This window comes from Homarus americanus, unplaced genomic scaffold (assembly GCF_018991925.1).
Source record: "Homarus americanus isolate GMGI-L3 unplaced genomic scaffold, GMGI_Hamer_2.0 scaffold47293, whole genome shotgun sequence".
NCBI lineage: Eukaryota > Metazoa > Arthropoda > Malacostraca > Decapoda > Nephropidae > Homarus > Homarus americanus.
Genome location: NW_024716859.1, coordinates 444,540 through 464,839, shown reverse-complemented (window position 1 = coordinate 464,839; position 20,300 = coordinate 444,540). Strand labels below are relative to the sequence as shown.

At 39.9% G+C, this 20,300-nt stretch overlaps 1 protein-coding gene across 5 annotated transcripts in view; it reads right to left on the bottom strand.

Annotated features, from left to right (window-relative positions):
* Positions 1–20,300, bottom strand: part of LOC121858514 — a 53,428-nt gene that overhangs the window by 20,074 nt on the left and 13,054 nt on the right. For 3 of the 5 annotated variants that reach the window (XM_042354982.1, XM_042354985.1, XM_042354983.1), the window contains exons 2-3: positions 2,400–2,754; positions 394–555 (exon numbers count right to left, since the gene is read on the bottom strand). In XM_042354982.1, the coding sequence (XP_042210916.1) occupies positions 394–555; positions 2,400–2,750 (513 nt within the window). In that variant the 5' untranslated portion in view covers positions 2,751–2,754. The remainder of the gene's footprint in view (positions 1–393; positions 556–2,399; positions 2,755–20,300) is intronic. The other 2 variants (XM_042354986.1, XM_042354987.1) reach the window with 1 other exon arrangement.

Sequence of the window (20,300 nt, the reverse complement as noted above, 5' to 3'; positions counted from 1 at the left end):
CAGCTCAACTATATCACCCAGCTTGGCTAAATCAGCTAAACAATGCAGTGCAGACATGATCAGTTGCTCTACATTAGTATAAGGTCACCTCTTAACCAGATGACAAAAAAGACTCATTCCCTCCTTCAAAAACAGTTCAGATATAAAATTCAGGTCTAAAACTGAACTGGTGCTCAAAAGGAAAAAATCAGTCAGTGCAGAGTGAACAGTGATGATGGGGAATGAAAGATTAGATAATTACGGGATACGAAAAAATAAAATGATAATTATTAGGTGATTAATCATGACAGCTTTCATTGTAGTCTCTTGAGAGGACGGGTGGTGCTCCTCCACAACCCCAGAAACTTGTATATTTGTATAGTACTGTACTGTACTGTACTCTGTTTTACTAACCTTGTGTGCTCTGAGTGACTTGCCCTCACAGGCCAAGGTAACATCTGTGAAGGACTCTGACTGCAGCAGGCGGTCAAAGGCTCGCAGGAGGTTTGACTGGTGGTTGTTCCACTTGAGGCAGTATTGTTGGTTCGCCATTGCGGACGGGGAGTGTGGTGAATCCTGTGGGTAGAATGAAAGTCCAAAGTAATCCCCCAGCGCAATTTACCATGAAGAACTGTCAAGCAAAACACAAACGTGACATTGTATACACAGAAATGATGACAGTGATATAAATCCCAATAGCATATAGAAGCAAATAAGCAGTGATGGCACAAAATTTCTTTTGTGATAACAAAAAACTGTGCTACACAACAAGCTTTACCAGTAAAATATTGTCACTTTAAGATGGCCCGTGTTCATAGAGAACCACCACAAACAACACCGCTAAGCCATTTATTTATTCATATTTAACAATGACAAACCTCACCTAACACTCCTGGGGTAGTCTTGATTAGGTCTGGTTGGTTTATTTACATTCAAAGGACTTGACACAAACCAAACCTAACCTAATTACCCAGGAGAGGTCTTGGTTATGTCTGGGGGTTCATTTATAGTACTTTACAGTACTATGCAATATTAAAAGTCCAAATTCCTATACACTGCAAACTACCAAAAAAAAAAAAAAAAAAAAAAAAATCTGTGGTCTAACAAATTCAAGATCCCTGACAACTTGGGCATGAGTCTCAGTGAATGTTTACTATGTGACTGATATCATGAAGGCAGTAACTGTATTTACATTTATCAACAGCAATGAACATTTTGAACGTGCATTTGGTATACAAAACATTCTGTTAAGGTTGCATCATACCCAAACCACAATCACTGGCCCATATTTCTAAGATCCGTAAAAATCCAAAATAAGCACAACTGTTTAGTCCCAAGAATTATGGATTTTCAACATTCTATAGAACTTAACCCCTTCACTACAGGGACGCCACTTTTAATATCTTATTTGACTAAAACCAAACGATTTTATTGAGCTCAGACGGGACCCAATACACAAGGGGTTAAAAGGGAATGACACAAACCTAACCTAACATTCCTAAAATGGCACTGCAGTTCCGTTTGTGGCACCTTAAAACACAGACCATCTTATCTCATCAACCAGGTTTTTATTTTTAACCTACCCATTGGCTGCAACAGGAACCAACACAAACAATGTATACACAATTCTATCCATCCATACACTCACTATGTTGTACTGTATATATAATCAAAGCATGCACATACAATACAAAAAGAAATATATAAAACAACAGGTAGACTATAAAAGTGCAGGTGAAAATCCATTCATTTTTAACAACTAAATACCCATAAATGTATTACACTCAAATACAAAATACTTACAGAGCTGGATCTTACATATATATATATATATATATATATATATATATATAAAATCTTTATATATATACTCTAGTTTTGTTGGTACTCTTCACTCAATTGTATTTCTAAGACAATTTAAACTAAGCATAAAAGAACTCATAAAAATACATGGTTGGCTACTCTAGCATTTCCTATCAACTGTACAAAGAATCATGATATAACATTACTTAACTTACAATTTGTACAAGGCAGTTCCAAAAGCTACACCATTACTAAGTGTCATAATTATATACTTCTACCATATGTCGGTATTCAAGGGAGAGAGTGATTGTTTTTTCTAAGTTTATGATACAGTACATATACAGGAATATGAAATAAAAGCCAAAAAATCATCTCTTAATCAATAAATAACACACAAGGATGCATCTAACAGTGCATTCCTATAACCCGCACAGAAGCAAAAAGCTGCAACAACTGCACTTGCACGACTCAGCCTAGTGCTCGGTGATCAAGGAAGCAAGGAGGGGTGTTCCAAGCAATAAAGTGGCGGTAGTGTGACTGAGGAAGCTTTTTTTTTTTTTTTTTGGCAACTTGCTCATCCCAACAAGTGATTTGGATGATGTGTGACACTCACTAACCTTACTATCAACAAGAACGTTCTCCAGTTTCCACGACGGAGAAAGCCCAGAGGACGAAGCATCTACATTGGGTAGGTGTGAGGGAGGACACTCAGTGGCTATTGACTGAGGATCGCTACAGCTTGTACTGGCCAATGGGGATTCCTCCATCCCCTCAATATCGGGTTTTGCGATATGGTAACACGGAACGCACTTCCTCAAGTGTCTCCTCAGCCGGTCAACTTTCGCACTAACCCTTTGCTTACAGTGAACACAAATCACGACATAATGTTTCTCATCAGTCCATCTTTTGGTAAAGTGCGACCAGACAGAATCACTCCGCCTCCCGGCTTTACCCTCTCTGATGCTCATGTTCCTTATACAGGAGAGAGAAAGAGAGAGACAGAATGAAAATATTTTTAATAACATTCAATAAACTTTTTTTGAAGGAAATTTGCTGAAGATTATGATGGAAAAGATATGAAATGCAATTCTCTTTGGATATTTTTTCCCAATAAGATGATTTATTCACAATAAAAGCAAGAGAGTAATCAGCACAAAAATACATATATTAAAATATATTCTATCACAACAAATATAAAAAACTGATGTACATTTGTTACGTCACTGGAGATGAGTGAGCCATAATGAGACTAAACCCAGGCACCTTCCTCACAAACATAATGGCATCAAGTACAGTAAGTTCAAAACATAAAAATTTCATTTTTTGTCTTCCAAATTTCCTTTTCCGAGTACAGTACTGTATTTAGTTCTGTACATTTTGAACAATAAGTACAGTGATCTGTCTAAAATTCAGTAAAGTATTGTATTTCTTTCATTTCGAGTTCCTCCTATTTTGCAACATTTTTGGTGGTTCCAATTTTTTTGTAAAGTATTTAATCTTCTAATAAGTCATTTTATCCCATACAGTATTGTAGGAGATATTCTTAAAGAGCAACAGGCTAGTTCTGTTAAATTAATGTCTATTCTGAGTCTGTTATATGATCCATAAAATAATAATAATAATACAATGACAATAATAATACTGTAAATAATAATAATAATAATAATAATAATATCCCCCATTACAAAACTTTTCACGTACTACTGTACAGTACAATAAATACGTAAAAAAAAAAATCGTAAAATAACAGACATCAATTCAGGAGCATGTAAAGGCTTGTAGCTCTGATGAAAACTGACGCAACACAAGGATTACGAACACTATGAACACCTTCAGGTGGTGACCAACAGGAGTACTGTACCGGGATTTTGCTTTGTTCTGCGGAAAACTGTACCATGAATTACCCACATAAATTGTTTGACTTGTGACCTTCCTGTGACTCTAACCTGACCTGACCTTTGACTCAGACTTATAAACCAAACCTTACCTCTCCCAATGAACTTTGAATGTGGAAGATTTAATAATAGTCATGTACTGAGAAGACAAGGGAAGAGAAGGGACGAGAGAGGAGAAGGGACGAGGGAGGAGAAGGGACGAGGGAGGAGAAGGGACGAGGGAGGAGAAGGGACGAGGGAGGAGAAGGGACGAGGGAAGAGAAGGGACGAGGGAAGAGAAGGGACGAGGGAGGAGAAGGGACGAGGGAGGAGAAGAGACGAGGGAGGAGAAGAGACGAGGGAAGAGAAGGGACGAGGGAGGAGAAATATACTGTACAAATATTTTTCCTCATGTCAGGAGCTCCTGTACATCCATCAAGAGCCTCGACTCCAACACAAAAAGCTGATGCAACAGAAACATTACACAAGAGAGATGTTACGGTATATGTTGGTGACCTCAAGTAGCTGCACCAAAAGTTTCATCAAAATTGGTTGAAAATTTATGGTTAGTTGGCAGTACAAGTTTCTGTAAGGTTGGGTGTACTGTACTACAATGGGTACAGAACAATATACCTATATCCCCAATACAGTACTGTACCTGGTAGCAAGTTATTATGGTACAGTACAGTATATATGCCTCCTTGTGGTACAGTGTAACCAGATGTTAAATATACGGCACAAATTTATTTCCAGTTAAATGGACCCAAAATTGGATTGGTCCAGTTTCCATTTTTATCATTTAGTTTGTAAGTAAATTGGTACAAAAGTGTGAGGTTTGGGTGTTTGTTCAGCTTATATGAAGATGTGCCAGAGGACTTTCTAAATATTCAAATAATGTTTAATTTTTATATATTTCCATTTTCTTTTTCCAATTGAATATGAGAGTTTGGAAAAGATATGCAGGAGCTGACGAGGAAAACACTGGGTCAGTCAGTGACCAGGATATGAACACTTAACTTGGCCTTATCATCCTAAACAAGTTCCATCACCACCAAATTTAAAGCAGAGAAGAACTTTACTTTAGTTATAAAATCAGAGTCTACAGATTGATGTACAGAAACAAGATGGAAGAGGAATTAGAACAATGATGGAGTTTAGATGGATATGAGTGAAGATGGACATGAGTGAAGATAGATATGAGTGAAAAACAAGAAGGATGGATGATACAATATCGTAGGAATTTAGGAAATTTAACCAGGATGCCTATTGTACAGACTTGGCACAATGGAGGGGCGATAAGACCCAGCACTACTAAGGAGAAAGTTGTTTGGATCCTTGTAGAAGATGATGAGTACGTATAAGGATAAATGTAACCACAAGCATAAGGAAAAGACCGAGAGGGTATGATTCTTCCTGCCCTGACTTAGCTAAAGAAGTGACACTTGTAAGTGTAGTAGAAAATGCAAGTCTGGAATAAATATCATTGAAATACTTATTGGAGTTGAAATATGGTAGTATTGTACAGTACAGTATTTGTGTAGAGGAGGGATGTTCCAATTGTACACAGGAAGGATGTGGCATTTGTACACAGGAAGGGTTGAAGAGGTTTTTATTAAATGTATAGAAACAAAGCCAAAAGATAATTTAGTAAGGCTGGGGACTTTGAGGACCATGGCAAAAGTAATAATATGAATTATGATATATTTAGAGTTTAACTAAGGTCAAATTAATTATTTTTCTATTATCAGATAAATGAAATATTTTTGACACAGGAATAATTTTAACTTAAGAGACATTAGTTGAAGTGGTTGTTTGGGTTAGTGACTTGTTGAACATGATAAACCTGGGTAAAGAAATGCATAAAATATTGGAGATGCTTAATGGTCCAGATGGCCAGAGGTATGGTAGCTATGTGAAGTCCCTCAGTGGATGTGTAACAGTAAACCTTCACTCACAATTTCGGAATTCAACACATCAGAATTCGGTTTACATAGTATTTGGATCTTTTGAGGCCACAGAGCAAATACTGTACCGGTATCTTTAACTTCTGAGAAAGTCCAAAATCTTAAAATACACAAGACTGAAATTACAGTGACCCACATGTAGAGTTCTCACGCGAGCTTCTCCTGTTAACACATTCTTGCGTAGTCTCTGCTCGAGTAAATTTCATACTGTTCTTTCTTTATTTATGGTTTTGTGACAATTCTGATGATGCTCTGGCAGTAATTTCCAATGTTGTTTCAATTTAGTGTATGGTTCTACTGTAGCTGTAACCCTCTCAGCATCTCACAAAAGTTGTAAATGACAGATGCAGAAGAGGGAGGAGTAAGTGTGAAAGTGCTTCTACACGTATGGTCCCAGGCGCTATGTGTGGTGCTTTACCGAGAATAATCTTTATCATATTTGGCAGCACTGATTTTTAATGCACTGGGTGCAGTAGTGAGTTGAGCAGCATGTGATTGAGTAGAAATTCAACTCGCTACTACACCAAGAGTATAAAAAATCAGCGTTGCCAAATAGGGACTGGAGACAAAACTAATTATGATATCACATTATTAAAGACACAGCTGAGAACACTGAAGAGTCAGCAGGGAACTGAAGCCTCTTTTTCTTCAAGGTAATACTGTACAAGTCATATACAAAATACTCATGAAGTTGATAAGTGCAATATCAAAGTGGTGCAGTACAGTACAGGAACAGATGGTTGATAGTCTTCCCGTGCATGATGTAAAAATTTGGAGTGTGGCTGGATACTTGGCTAAGCACACACACACACACACACACACACACACACACACACACACACACACACACACATAGAAAGTTTGTAGAGTAGAACAGACTTAAATTGACTTCTAATTTACTTGCATCATTATCTAGTCTCAAACCTGTAAAGAATAGGGCTGTGGCTGATTACTTGTGCAATAACCGAGTGTGAGAGAAATGTAGTTGTCTTGTGTAAAATCCCCATCAGGAAGGTCTTCTCCAGTTTCAAATACTGTACTGTACAATCCAGTGCTTATTTTCACCCCCTCCCCCACCCTAACTACCCCAAAATTACATGGTCACCACACCACTTCACAGGAACAATTTCAAGTACTGTACTGTAACTACTATACTGTAATTCCAAAAGCAAATTGTAACTTGAATATACAAAGTGGTTGCAGTGGTTTACCCGCATCACGTGAAGGTTAGCCCCCCTGAGCTTAGTAACCTAACATTAACCTAACCCCAGGTAGTGTTAGGGTGTTTATTGATCAGATGAAATAATTTGTGGGTATAATCATCATGTGATCATTTTACTACGATCATAAATTCATTTTTTTAGAATTAAAAAGTGCACAATCAAACTATACACAAATGTCTTTTAAAGAACGGAATAAAAAACAATAAGATTTATTCAACCAAGTACGTAATTAATGACGGCATTACAAGTACTGTATTCTGTTTCCAGGTGAAAAGTACTGTATTTCTGAAACAATATACAGTATAATCATTATTTTTTTAAAAGGTCGTTCATGATTTTGTTTTCAATTAAATCAAACTTCCTACGCGTGAAAGCCTAAAACATACTATTACCAAACAAAACTTCTTTTTTTCATTTAATCCCAGGCTGCAAGAACACCAAATTTCACAAACGTTTTCTGGGCTGTTTATTATAAGCTGTCCAGGTGTCATTAAAAACCTCTCCAGAAACGATCGTTTACGGGCTATTGCACATCAATACACCTCGCTAAACGTCTGAACTCCCCAGGAAGATTTCTGGCTATGTGAGTTCGAATACTCCGGTGTGTAAGTCGACCAAACAGAACCACAAATTCTTATGAAAACTTAAATTCTATTGTTGGTTTTCGACTTCCGCGATGATCAAAATTCCCTATGGTGCTACAGTGCTTTCAAATCTCCCGCCCGTGTAAGTATTAGGTTCCGACGTCCCACAAACTGGTTTAGTCTAAATAAGATGAATACAATATGGTCTATACTCATTATGTTTTATATTGCTCATTTAAAAACCTTTGAACAGATTACTCACACACACACACCCACACACACACACACACACAAACATCCACTTACGCGCATATGAACAAACACAAAAAATCACAAATGTTGATGTGTAAAACTTCAAAATGCAACAAGTTTAGCTGTGTATGTATATTGTGGGTTACGGTTACACAGTGATCGCAGTCATGGTCGCGTAAATATACACTAGTGAAGACTTGGCTGGGCAGAGGAAGGGAATGAAGAGGGTGAGGGTGGGAGGAAGGGAGATGGGTGGGCGGGGAGGGATGGTGTGATGTGAGGGGGGAAGATGAGGCAGCACAATACGCTTAAACACCCCACGACCCCCGAAGCAAACTGAGCCTGGTGGAGCCTAAACTTCTTGCCACTGAAAAACATTAAGTTGGAACAATTAACTACCATAACGGTTAACAACTGAACGCAAAACCGCATATAACTTAAATTTTTATTACCTACAGAGAAATGTCTTATAAAAGCAGTCGTACAACGAGTCATAATGCATTAAATTACTCAACACTGTATATACGTAAATGCCGTTCACAAAAACTCTTTATCAAGATAGGCATTGTGCACCAAAGTACAGTAAACAATTCAAGTTGACCACACATTAAGCCATCTAGCAGCAAACGATAAGGCCAAACTGGATAACTGCGCCAGGTCAAATACCGTAATTTATATATATATTAACAGTTACTTCAGATGAGAGATGTGGAGTGGGGGCGGGGGGAAGGACCAGCAGTGTAGTGAATTTGACACCTTGTTGACGTAAGGAAGGCACTTAAGAAAAACAGTAGCGTGGCGCCGCCTAGGTAACGGGGACCCACAGCTCACTACCACCATAAAGACAATAGCTGTTTCTCGCCACCTTTTACCCTACAATGTCTTAACGGGATCTACCTCAATTACCCGCTAGTACAACACCTCGTCCGGTAACTGCGACATAGAGAGATATATAATAAAACCTTGAATGAATACAGACGTATGGCAATAATTAAATACATGAATCAAGAAGACATAAGTAAACATTAGTGCGGCCCGCCCACTTAAAACATCGGAGTGGGTGTGATAAACATCTTGGGAGAATAGACCAGAGAATGAGCATCACCAATGGCAACACACTTTTAATAAAACTACACAACACCGAACCAAAACAGATGATTATACGCGTAATAATCAAACGATGGCGATAAATGATGGTGAATTTAAATTGGGAACACTAGCTAGTCTGACGATGAATGCACTGAGCCACACAAAACGGGGGCGAACTTTGTGTGTGTGTGTGTGTGTGTGTAGTATATTCTACAAAACTCTAAATTATCACGTGACCGACCAGATTATTTTTAAACAACCTAACAGTACTTGAGACTCCAACAACACACATCCACTTTGGTTGTGTGCAGTTCTACATAGCTCGGCCAGTAACTGACGAACTTATATCACGTGTGTAGCGGCCATACCATAAAAGTTAGCGAAGGCAGGTATTTGGCCACATTAACAAGAACTTCACCAATACGGGATGAGGATACTTAGAAAACAAAACAGATTAATCATAATACAATATAAATTATTCGGCAATTATCGAACGTGTAAGGTCACCGCCGCTACCCCTGTTGCCGGAAAACCAAGCTCAAAACATTTACATGAATAAAGCGACTTTCAAGCAGACGGAGGAATGGTGGAGGGGGGATGGGATGAGGGAGGGAGGAAGGAAATGAGGGAGGGAAAAAGGGAATGGGGAGGAAGAGAGGGAAGAACGTATTGGGGGAGGGAATGAGGGAAAGGAATGGGGAAGGGAGAGAGGGAATGGGGAAGGGAGAGAGGGAATGGGGAAGGGAGAGAGGGAATGGGGAAGGGAGAGAGGGAATGGGGAAAGGAGAGAGGGAATGGGGAAGGGAGAGAGGGAATGGGTGAGGGAGAGGAAGGGAAGGAATAAATATTTTTCTCCCTCTTTCTACTTCACTGTGGTAAGCTAAAAAAAAAGTGCCTAGGTGTAAAAAAGTTAAGCAATATTGGATATTTGTCGTGGAAAACGGTGGAGCCTCGTCGACCCGCACTGCTACACTCTATGGATTTAATCTTTATAAACTGGCACAGGAGCGGCCCATGAAATTTTTAAATACGGAGAGCAGCTTACCTTCTCTACTACCTTGTTTAAACACTTTTATATTCCCCTAGCGTTATGCATACGTTTAGTTACCCATAGATTAGTTGCAGTACTTGAGATTTTAAGAACAATAAGTCATAGGTTTGCTAGTGATGTTTATCGATATTAATCATCATGTTTGATATTTCAGATTTCATTCTTAGTTTTTAATTACGAATCACCATCACATTTTTTTTAATTCAGATATTATTACTGGTTTGTTAAGGCTGACAACAGGTGTCGTCTATAATCCCTCCCCTCCTCCACCATTTCGGCTACGACACAAACAAACTGTCACACACACACACGCCACAACACTACAGAAATGATACCACGCTAAAAGGATTATTAAAGAATTTGTTAGATTTACGGCATAAGTACCATACATTAAATACAACCCCCTGATTACTGTGGCCCCCTTCCTCCCCCAGGTTATTGTGTAGCCTAGTCTGGTGTGCCCCCAGTTGTGTGGTCCACCCCTACCTAGCCCCATTCCCCCCCTCCCTCAGGTTATTATGCACCCCCCCCTTGCTATTGATTTTTTCCGGGCGCTGCCACTGTAAGACACACACATGCCTTTTCTCATACGGAGCTGGCGGCTGGCTAACATTGACGGTGCAAGTCCTGACAGATTATACCTCCGTGTGTAATAAAATCACTTCTTCATGCCATATCTCTGAAAGACCACTACACTACACTACACACCTACCTGTATAGTTAAGTTCTCCCTATCATATCCCAGGGTGACTGCCAGATACCCTTAAGTATTCTCAAGAGTAAGATAACCTTCTACTATAGGGGGCCAGATACTGTAACTAGTTGTTGTCGGGTTAAGTCATCGTCCTCAAGGGGTTAAATCATCGTTCCAAGGGTTTAAGTCATTATACTCAAGGGGTAAAAATCATCATACTCAAAAAGTTGCCAATATGCATAAGGGGTTAAATCATCGTACTCAAAGGGTTAACACAAGGGGGCGGTACACTCAACTTTTCACGCTTAGACACAAGTAATACAGCAGTGCCACAGCCTACAGCAGTGCCACAGCCTACAGCAATGCCACAACCTATAGCAGTGCCACAACCTACAGCAGTGCCACAACCTATAGCAGTGCCACAACCTACAGCAGTGCCACAGCCTACAGCAGTGCCACAACCTATAGCAGTGCCACAACCTACAGCAGTGCCACAGCCTATGATTATAACACGGTAGTCTTACAGGGTTAGGTTAGGCAGGACTTATCTGACGAAGAGAATTCAGCTCACCTGGCGATTATTACCCCCCCCCCACATTGCTTATCTCACCTGGTGATTATACACCTTAATGCTACGTGGGTGGTTTAGGTTAAGTTTAGGTTAGATTAGGAAACGTCCCTCCTCACCACCACGACCAATGAAAATGTCCCTCCTCACCACCACGACCAATGAAAACGTCCCTCCTCACCCCCACGACCAATGAAAATATCCCTCCTCACCACCACGACCAATGAAAATGTCCCTCCTCACCACCACGACCAATGAAAATGTCTCTCACCACCACAACTAATGAAAACGTCTCCATCTCTCTCTCTCTCCCCACACGTAACCAATTTTCCTGGTTACAATATTTCGGTAACAAAATTGTTCTCTGAAGGACATTAAGAGAAAACATCAAGAAGTAGAGGATGAGGAAAAAGTACGACGAGACAAGAGTGAGTTACTGTACGACACAATATTTATCCGCCTGGCTAGCTTACGTCGGATCACCTCAATATTAAACACCCCCTAAAACCTTATTTCACCTGATGATTAAACACCCTTATCCTACCTGGAGATGGTTAGGTTAGGTTAGCATCAGGGCGTTTATAAACTTAAGGTGAAATATGCTGGGGGGGGGGGGTAATCTTCATGTGACCCCTTACGTCTAATACATTGATTGATCACTTAAACCTCCAATGAGAGAGAGAGAGAGAGAGAGAGAGAGAGAGAGTGTGTGTGTGTATTTCGGGGAAATCTTATCACCATATAATGACTTTTTTACACACATTTATTACCACGAAACACTACGATCTTCTTGACCAACAGCCCAGTACTGTACAGTATATAAATAGTACCTGTGCTTCCTGTGAGAAAGACTCTTGTGCGTTTAAGAACAACGATCACAGTAATACTATTGGTGGTGGAGGAGGAGGAGGATGGAGGTGGAAGAGAAGGGAGGAGGAGGGAGGATGGAGTAGGAAGATAGAAGAAGCAGGAAAATTATAACAGCAATAATAATAATAATAACGATGATAATTTTGTATCAAAGGCTACACACACCTGACACACAGAGAAGCATCAGGTGTTGCATAAATTATATTAATTAAAAACAACATTTACGACTCCCTGATCTCAGTTGGACACATATGTAAACAAGGACGCTGATGTGCTTTTGTTTTTGTTTACTTCTCAATTAGGTCTCCACTAATTAATTTTCTTCAAACCGAGATGAATAATACGTAATCCTTTGTTTCTTTCATCACTATTTATTCACTGATTAATTATTCACATTACAAATAAATGCGTCTCGTCTCTTTTCTTATCTACTGTACGGTGTTTCAATCATCCATCAACTCATTTTCTGACATTGCATAAAAAAATAACATTGTTATATTATTAAATTTTAACTTACCGGTTCATAAATATTTCAGATTTTGACCAATAGTACTGCTGAGAGAGAGAGAGAGAGAGAGAGAGAGAGAGAGAGAGAGAGAGATGTGGACAAGTGACCGGAAACGAACAATCAATTTTAGCCCTAATGTTGGGAGACCTATGAGGGAGGAGAAAAACATTTGGGGAGGAAAAGGAGTGTAAGTGAGGGAAAAAAGGGGGGGGGGGCGTACAGAGGCCGGGAGGAGGTAGGTATGTAGGTTGAGGAGACAGAGGGGGAGGAAGGTAAAAGTTGTGGGAGGGATGTGGGAGGGAAAGGAGGTAAAAAAGGGAAGGGAGGGAGGGACGTATGTATAGAGAGAGAGAGAGAGAGAGAGAGAGAGAGAGAGAGAGAGAGATATCGTACACTCAGATGATAACAAAATATATGTGGTTTGTGTTTTGACTGTCCGATTGTGTGTGTGTGTAAAAACTTAGGGCAGGAAAATATATGTAGCCGATAATAACGTGCAGTATTACCCCCCACCCCTTCCCTCTTAAGACCAGAAGGACAACCTAGCACTCCTCCACAACTGAAGGTAAACGACAATTCTCTCTTCTTCCGACGACACCAGTCACAAGCCCGCCCTCAACTAATGTAAACAGCAACACCACCACCCAAAAAAGTAACACCGTCAGTAGCACAACCATCATCAGTAACCCTCAAAATTAACACCATTGCAGGCAGCACCACCACTAACAATAACACCACCACCATCACCACCACACCGGCAACACAAGGCAGAGTGGTGGTAGTGGCTACGGACTTGTAAACACTGCCAACCACAATAACAGGTTATCACTGTATCAGATTAAAGACCTCCTCGGCTACAACTTACCCAAGAATGTATAACGATCAGTCCGAGAGAGAGAAAGGAAAGATGAGAAAGAAAAGAAAGATATTGAAGAGAGAACGAGAGAATGCTCATCACTTCGATCCACAATCTAAAAATAATAACAATAATTGCAGCAATAAAATTCTATTTGACTTTCCTCTGCTACTTGTGGGTGGGGGAGGGGGTGAAGGAGGGGAAGGGGTGGGTGGTGAAGGAGGGGAAGGGGTGGGTGGTGAGGGAGGGGAAGGGGTGGGTGGTGAGGAGGGGAAGGGGTGGGTGGGTGGGCGGTGGTTAAGGGGGACTATTAGTTATGGTAGAGTTTCAGATAATTTTCGCCGCCATCTTATCCGCCATATCTAAAGCCGTAACTCGAGAGATCCGGTTATGAAAGTTCTCACATATTTAAAGACCAAACCTTCCAACCATCTATATAATCTTAAACCGAACTTATACTTCAAACATACTACCTAATTACGGTCGAGTTTCAGGTCACTACCGACGCCATCTTTGTTCGACAGGCCCAGTTAAACACGTTCTCACATCTTTAGTAAAATACGTGGGGGAGGAATGCATGCATGTATGTGTGTGTGTGTCCCTCCCTAGAGCAGGCTGGTTTTAGCGACGCCACCGGCCGACGCACTGACACTCTCTCTCTAACACAGGTCATCAGGAGAGATACTCGCCTGCAGATGGGTACCTCAGCTTATTTCACCTTACGGTTAACACTCTAACCTACCCCTCTATGTGGCATTAGTGCGTCTTAATCACCAGGTGAAATAAGGTGGGGTGCCTAATCTTCAAGTGATCCAAGAGAGAGCGAGAAGGCGATCCACCCCGACATTACACTCAAGTGAATTAGTATGCCATTCAGGTCGGCATACAAAATAACACCGCCATTAGCCCGTGCGTCGTCTCACAAGTGGTAACACTCAACCCCCACCACCACACTCCGGCCTCCCTGTTTTTATACCACCCCCTCCCTCTATCCCCCATCTTCACCTCCCTCATTCTCAACCCTTCGCCTGTAATTCTCTACGTCAGCCCCAACATTCAACGCGGGATCGACCAGGGTTTCATCTTCGTAAAGAACACAGGGCTCGATATGTGAGGCGGAGGAGGTTTCCAATATTTACGGTATGCTGTCGAAATCTTTCAAGAGAGCTCGTCGCGCTAATTTTATTTCCATTTTCTTTTTTCGTGTTTTTTTCAGCTGGTGTAAGGACGCTGACTATTATAAACTCCAATATTTTTGTAGTTATATATTTCTTGTTATTGTGAAGGCGTATTCATCTAATAACTAAACTTTAATCAACTCGTGCGCTTAATTTTGAAAGCGGTTCGGGGAATACGGCAACCCTATCACCGCCATGTTGGACTTGGCTCTACCTTGACGAGAACCTTAAATAAACAATGACCTTGGCGATACTAACCCCGCCTCCTTCTACCCGCGCTCAAAACACTCACAAGCACAAAGAACCCCCGTGATAAAATAAATGATTATAATTTATTCACCATATGGCAACACAGCCTACGCAGCATCGCCAGACTCAGGGAGTGTAAAATTGTCGTCTGCAGCAAGTCTGTTTAAAACCCCGGCCTCTGTTTTATATTCACCATTACACCCAATTTCCTTTCTATCCACTTCAAAACACCGTCAGAGATACACACTTACAAAACACTAGGTATGAGCTGGTACACGTACACACACGCACTTCTGAACTATCTTACCAAGGAAGTAATGTGAATAACGCACCACCGGCCCCAGGCCCAGCTAGCTACCAAGAGTTGAGTTGAACCTGCTGACTATAGCGATATTAATGCCATGGAGGCCGACGCATACCTAAAATCTACCTGGAAAGGGTTAGGTGAGGTGGGGTAGAGGGGGTGGGAATGGGAGGGGGGGGGGGGAACCTTTTCTCTACCCAATCAACTCATGCCTGAGACCAATTTATTCGACTTAATACATTCACGACATCCTGGAGCGGGAAACGATATACGACTAATCCATTTCTTTCCTCCTAACAAACCCCAAAACTCCACGACTTTCACTACATGATATTTTACTTGATAAATCCATCTCAACCTTTTAGAAGCGCTCGTTGTATTCTCGATAAATTCAGCTTTAATAATTTACTACAATTTACGAGCATATGACAAGAAACAGCATACAATAATAGATATTTAATGAACACTTTTAAAATATTACCAGTGCTTTGTTTAAAATAGTGGGGCGGTCACACTAGCGGGGTCTTGCCGTACACAAACACAGGTGATTTTCTACCACCACACGCTCACCCGTACGACAAAATCCAGACGTAGACCCTAACTGTTAAAGAGGACACCCACACACACACCTAACTCAAAAGGGTGGACGCCAACGCATATACATGACCTTAACCTCAAGTTGAAGACCGACCCCATCGTCAATACAGACTCACAAGTCAAGCAGCCTTAACCTCATTACACGCCATCGCATACCTAACTTAAACCTAAAAACCATAAACACAACGAGAAACAGACACAAGGACACGACTACCTGACGCAATGTAAAAAGAAAAAACTTAAGACCAACAGATAAATCCTCTCCCTCCCTCCCATCTCCCCAATAGTTACCACCGGAGGCCAGGCTGACCACCGCACTTCAAGCCTCGTGGGTCACAACAATTCTCGATTGGTGTATTACTCTACGAGACTAGAGAGAAAAAAACGGGGCGATAGATTAACACACGGTGGGTATTGACGTCACAGGAAGCGGGTTAAAAATTATCTGTGGGTCAAAATACTCTCGAAAAATATATCTTACTTACTCCTCCTCCTTACCCCCCACACACACATACTCAAAAAATAAAAATGAAGTTAGATTTCTACTACCAACAAAGCACTCACAATACCGGACGGGAAGGGAATTTATCTTAACCCCGTTACTTCTAATCCATCACAATCGTAACTACACACACACACACACCACCCACTAAAGATAAAATAGAACAAATACCATAACTGGCACCATGCAAATCCCCTCCCCCCCTAACACATGTGTATATATGTGTAATACTGTACTAACAAACAAACAAACAAGACCAACAATTATAATGTAATCAATAGGATGTTGTTACTCAATCCTTCATTCTGCCCCATTCCACCCTCCCCTCCCCCCCCGTCACCTTCCTCTTCCAACCCACCACACACACACACACACCACAATACATCCAGGCCAGAGGGTTACACAACACAATACTTCAGCATTACGAGGTTTCAAGAAATTCTCCCTTTAAAAGATATTATTACGCGTCAGCAGCAACAACAGCACCTGAGTGACACTTTAACGCTGTTTCCGAAGAGGCATTATTACTGTACTGTATCCAGCCTCATGAACCAACATCAAATGGCCGTGTTCCAATCCCCCCGCCACTGCCGTGTTTTTTTTTTTTTTTAATATTAACAAAGGCGACACTTATTTCGTTTGGTTGTGTGTTTGTTTGAGTGTGTCTGTTTGAGAGTGTGTGTAAACGAATTCCATAAATGAAAACTTGGACTAGACCATTTCTGTATTGTTATACTGTACATGGTAGACTAAGGGTAGGTTATATGCCATAAGTACTGAGAATTATTATGGCAAAGAGAGTAAGAGCCAACACACACTTCACTGAGGATTGAAATGGATCAAGTTCAATATACTGTACTCTAACATTCGGCCACCTACCAAGGCATGCCACATCTACTGTAGTCTACCTGAGGAGTGAGAGAGGTGGGGGGACTGGTTTCTTGGATACGCATCACCAGAATAAGCTGCTTATTTCTGGTTACATGAATGAACTTATTTACCCCCGCCCAAGCCTAAAACTAATAATAATAATAAAGTAATGGTAATACAGGCAATAATAATAAGCACTCAAAACACAATTAATTAAAAACAAAAATTACGGTACAAACTAACTGAAACATTTAAAAAAAATCACATCAATTCTTCATTTATGCAGTACAAACTCTTAACCTTCCACTACAGATACACTACCTATAAAAAAAACCATTATCTGTACCTCCCATAATTTTCTAACCACTTACAAGAACTGGAAATGAACGTATCATTTTATCTGACCTAAATACAGATAATACAGAAGGTACAGTATATGTATTGGCATGAGGTACAGAGGTCAAGTTACCACTACACTACAGTTAAGATCTTGACCTGAATAAAGGAGAGAAGACCAGACTAAAAGGAAAAACTACAATAAAAGTTAAAAAAATAAATAAATAAATAAACCTAACTGCAAGAAAACCTATTTACCCAAGACATACAATAGAGAGAGAAGCAAGCCTACAGAGCATCACTAATCTCGCCGAGTACAGTACTTTAAATAAATAATTCCACCGACAAACTTGGGTAAGATCGTTGCAACACATCACAAGCAAACATGGTGAACTGTGCATGTCATCTGGCCAACCTGCACATCCTATTATCATCAGATGTTTTAGTCAACTGATCTCACACTCCAACCTAAAAATCATAAGCATAAGTCCTCAACTATGAATAATATACCAGTTAAATAGTCAAAGGCTTCTGGGTGAGTTCGACCAAGCTACATATCAAGTCTCTCAAAGTTACTGTACAGTCAATCAAGATAAGCAGCTGTGGGTAGGACGGAAGTTTGAATAACTGGATCGTTGGACAGGTATGAATCAATATCCTCCCCCTCCTCCCTCTTTATGTACACCAGGGGGATAAAATGTCATATCAAAATCCCCCCAAAAGATCCCATTATGTAAAATTCTACCTAAATGTCAGGCAGTTTACTCGGCCATATTCGGCAGCCGAGCCAGTTCTTGGTATGAGTGACTGAAGGAAGCGAGAGATAAAAGAATGAAAGAGGCGGAAAAATAAACCGATAGTCATAAATAGCGATACCAAATTGACAGCAGAGATTCAGAAAAAGACTGATTACTGAATTTGTCTGAGATACTGTTGGGTTGCATCCTCGTACAAAATTTCGACAAAATCCATTTCTATACCCGGTAAATGCTTTGATAAACACTTGCATGGTTAGATATAAGTCCTATTCCTTGTGCCTTGTTCTTGGTACAATGGAGAACAAGAATAATTCATATGAGTAGATACTGTAAATATTGCAGAGGACAGGAATATATACAGGCAGCTAGTACTGAGTGTACTGTATTATAATCTTGGTGTGGGTACCTCTGTTGTCTTTTTGTATACCAAAGAATAGAAATGAACTTTACATTCACCTGTATATTAATAAGTTGATTACCGGTATTAATAAACTTTCATACAACTAAGAACTCATATGTAACAGCAGCAGACTTACACAGTAGTCTGAGTGGCAATAAATGAAGGGTTCTGTCTGTACAGTACAGTATATGCGAAGTCACATACCCTGTACAGTACTGTGGTAAAAAGGTCCAAAAGCTCCGCTACAGATATCGGCCACGGACAATGCTTGTTTATTGTTGTGTTTTTATCAATGGCAGTCAGAAGGCCATGATTATTATGAGACCATTAAAATAAAATACTGTAATAATGATAATAATAATAATAAAATACAGTACAATATCAAGAATGCTGACACAAAAACATTCTTGCAACAAACAAACAAGTAGACTACCCCTGTACTGTATAATTAAAGAATAATATCCAAAGTACTGTACTGTATACAAAAATAAAGAAACAATAATAATAATGTAATAATAACAGCAATTAGCTTAGTACTAAGTTCCTTGTATCATCCATTACATCTGAACTGTCTGCCCCGGCCACACCAACACCACATTCAGCCTTTGTAATGGTGCATTGTGTCGGGTGAGGAGCGCCGGGCTGAAGCTCTTGGACTGTGTGTTAAGTCTCTCTCGAGTCGTTCGGTGGGATCATTCTTCCTTTTACCTCCAGGAAGCTGTTACAAGCAATAGTTCAGTCCAACAACCTTCAGTTATTGCTCCTAGCTTTGACAATAAGCGGTTCACAGCAGTTGAAAGTAATGATTCTGTGTACAGTACAAGTTACAAGATCAACATTATCAATGGTGGTGATGATGATGGTGTTGGTAGTGCAGATGGTGGTGATGATAATGGTATTAGTAGTGTTGATGGTGGTGATAATAATGGTGTTGGTAGGGATGAAGGATAAATGATGATGATGATGATGATAGATGATGTACCACACAAAAGAACAAAAAATAAAAAATATAAACATTTCCTGTCAAACAGTACACCAAAAAAAAAAAAAAATTAGTGATAATAAATACTTCACATACTTCAACCGGTCAACAATGCCAAAAATAACAGTGACCTAAACTCACTATATAGAGCTTCTGTATGCTGGAAAAACGAAATGCCAACTCTCAAATCTCACTCATTTGTTTCAAAGCCTATCAAATTTCCTGCAAAATGTGTTCCCCGAAAAAAATAAAAATAAAATAAAAACTTATCAATCCACTTCGTTCGCTGTTTTACAAAACTGCAACAAACTTGTTAACACAGAGAACAAGGCCGATGCATAAAATTGCAAAAGTCATCTCTCCGCGTCGTAACAAACACGTCATAACACAAACCAATTCATCAATTTTTTTTTGTGTTCAGAGTCACAACTTAATGATGTGTGACAGAAATTTACTGATATACAAACTCATAACAACAAGGGTATTGCATGAGGGACGAGCCTGAATATGACTGCTAACAAAATGGTAAAAATTCAAAGTTAAAAATCACAGAAACTTCATATCCTTACCTCTGGTTATATAATAATCAAAGATAACATAGATAAATAAGGACAACAATGGAAATAAATCTGGAACCAACTAACTGTTAAATGCACAGTAGCTAACCAGAGAAATCAATAACACCAGATTAATAATTCACCGCCGCCTTCAGTGCCAATCCACAACTACCTCAAAATAAAAATACCGGACAAAATACAACAACAGAATATAACCACTTCCAGGTAAATTTTGGATATATGTGATTTATA